The 2,500-nt window shown below is 44.6% G+C and overlaps 1 protein-coding gene across 1 annotated transcript in view; it reads right to left on the bottom strand.

The window, feature by feature from the left end:
• Window positions 1-1,400, bottom strand: part of LOC143029758 (uncharacterized) — a 1,465-nt gene extending 65 nt beyond the window's left edge. The window contains exons 1-3 of the mRNA XM_076192668.1: window positions 1,372-1,400; window positions 833-1,170; window positions 1-726 (exon numbers count right to left, since the gene is read on the bottom strand). The exon at window positions 1-726 is cut by the window's left edge and continues 65 nt beyond it. Of these exons, the coding sequence (XP_076048783.1) occupies window positions 1-726; window positions 833-1,170; window positions 1,372-1,400 (1,093 nt within the window). The remainder of the gene's footprint in view (window positions 727-832; window positions 1,171-1,371) is intronic.
• Window positions 1,401-2,500: the final 1,100 nt, after the last annotated feature.

Raw genomic sequence — 2,500 nt, 5'->3', positions numbered from 1 at the left:
GTGTTTCTCCGAAGTATGCGCTGTCACATCCATTGCAGGGAATTTTGTAGACTATGCTGGTGTCGAGGAGAGGTTTTGTGTTCTTCCCAACCAAGTGTCCGATTTTCTCCCCCGTGTCGTTAACAACTACTAGACCTGAAGGTCTAAGTATCCTACTTAGTGTGCGGGAAAAGCCAGAATCTGGGACCACGATGAAACGTAGGTCTGGTTTTTCTGTATTTGCTTTTCTATTTTTGATGTTGGTGGCTTTTCGGAGTGATGATCTGAGCATTCCCTCTGGGTATTTGAGTTTTTTAAAGGCTGCAGTGATGTAGTTCAGCTCTTCTGTTAAATATTCCTCACTACATATGAGGAGGGCTCTGAGGTAGAATCCGATGACCACTCCTGATATTTTCCGGTCGTCATGGGCCCTGAAAAAGTGAATGTACTGGTTTTTGTTGGTCGGCTTTCTGTATACCATGAATCTGCCACTGTCACCTGACCTGATGATAACAGTGTCTAAGAAAGGTAGTTGCCCATTAATATCTTCTACGGTGAACTGTATTTTGTCGTCAGTGCCGGGTTTTTTTTTGTTTTTGTTTTTTTTTTGTAAGTCATGAATGCCTATTGTCTTTTGTGTGATGTAGAGGAAGTCGTCAACGTAGCAAAGCCACTTGGAGTCGTTGGGGATGGTGTGATTAATGAGTTTCTTTTCGAGCAGTTCCATGTGTAAGGAGGCTGACATATCTGCCATACACCATGGGTTTGTCTTGGTGTGAAAAAACTTCCCTTTCGATTGACCCCATGAAAAAATTTGCGAAAAGGACTCCTAAGGGGGAGCCCATCGCCACACCGTCAACTTGCTGGTAGAGGTTACCGCGGGGACACCGGAAGGCAGTCTCCATGGTGCAGATCTCGAGCAGGCGACGAAGGTGAATTTCAGGAATGTCTAGCTTTGGAGAAGGTCCTGTTCGGTAAATAGTGTCACAAATGTAGTTGATTGTTCGTATAATTGGGACGTTAGTAAAGAGGGACTCCACATCAAGAGAGGAAATAATTCCTCTAGCAGGAGCGTCGTTAATGGAGTCCAAGAAATCTTTAGAAGAGACGTAGCTGTGTTGTGTAGGGATGAAGGGCGTCAGAAGTTGGTTCAGGAACTTGGCAAGGTTGTATGTCGGCGTAGGGATCTGGCTGATGATGGGACGAAGAGGATTCCCAGGTTTATGTGTCTTCACGTTTCCGTATAAATAGCCAGGCTTAAAATCACCGGAAATTTTGGTGAGTTTAACGCCTCCGTTCTTGGCGTTAATGGCGTCTATGGTCTTGTTGGTACTTCTTATGATGTCTAGGGTGGGGTCACGGTGGATTCTTTTGAATTTAGTAGAAATTCACCTTCGTCGCCTGGTCGAGATCTGCACCATGGAGACTGCCTTCCGGTGTCCCCGCGGTAACCTCTACCAGCAAGTTGACGGTGTGGCGATGGGCTCCCTCTTAGGAGTCCTTTTCGCAATTTGTTTCATGGGGTCAATCGAAAGGGAAGTTTTTTCACACCAAGACAAACCCATGGTGTATGGCAGATATGTCGACGATATTTTTATCATGTCTTCGTCAACACAAAAAAGAGAGTCACTCCATAACCTGCTTGAAGAAACATCAGGATTAAAATTCACAACTGAAGAAGACGTTAATGACTCTCTTCCATTCCTTGATGTATTGCTTCAACAAGAGGGTGACAACTTCTCCACTTCCGTTTATGTTAAGCCCACCAACCCTGGTCTCTGTCTTAATGGGAACAGTGAGTGCCCCCAACGTTACAAAGATAGTACCACACTCAAGCAGAAATAAACAGGGCCACTCAAGTTCTAGTTAATAATGGACATTCCAATCAAGACTGCCAGCGTGTCTTAAAAAGTGTCATCAACAAATGGTACCACGGGCCTCCCACCCCAGTAGCAGGCGAAGGTGAGATTTTTACCTTGTTTTACCGTGCCCAAATGTCCACAGCTTACAAGGAAGATGCGAAGGTTCTGAATAGGATTATTCATCGAAACATAAAACCCAAAAGTGAGAATGACAAAATTCGTCTCTCTATATATTACCGCAACCAAAAAACAGCTACACTTTTAATTAGAAACAACACTTCTCCTCGCCCCGAAGGTCCCGCTTGCACCAACGTAGTATACAAAATTTTCTGCCCCCTAGAGGACTGTACGCCTCTCGATTGCTACGTTGGCCAAACGAGAACGACATTGTCGAGAAGAATGTCATCCCACTTGTCAAGTGGAGGCCCCAATCTACACCTCCTAGAAAAACACAACATACAGATCACTAGAATTTTTTTAGAAGATAACACCGCCATTCTCGCTAAGAAATCAGAAAAGTCTAGACTTTTCTTTCTAGAAGCACTTATCATAAGAGACTTACAACCAACTATCAACAGACAAGTGGAAGCCCCTACATTACTCCCCAGCATGAAGCCCCTCCCTAGGACTAGTAGCCCTCTCAACCACAACAACACACC

This window comes from Oratosquilla oratoria, chromosome 1, assembly GCF_046742065.1.
Source record: "Oratosquilla oratoria isolate Oo_2021 chromosome 1, ASM4674206v1, whole genome shotgun sequence".
Taxonomy (NCBI): domain Eukaryota; kingdom Metazoa; phylum Arthropoda; class Malacostraca; order Stomatopoda; family Squillidae; genus Oratosquilla; species Oratosquilla oratoria.
The sequence above is the reverse complement of the archived record's forward strand: the minus strand, read 5'-3'. Positions and strand labels throughout refer to the sequence as shown.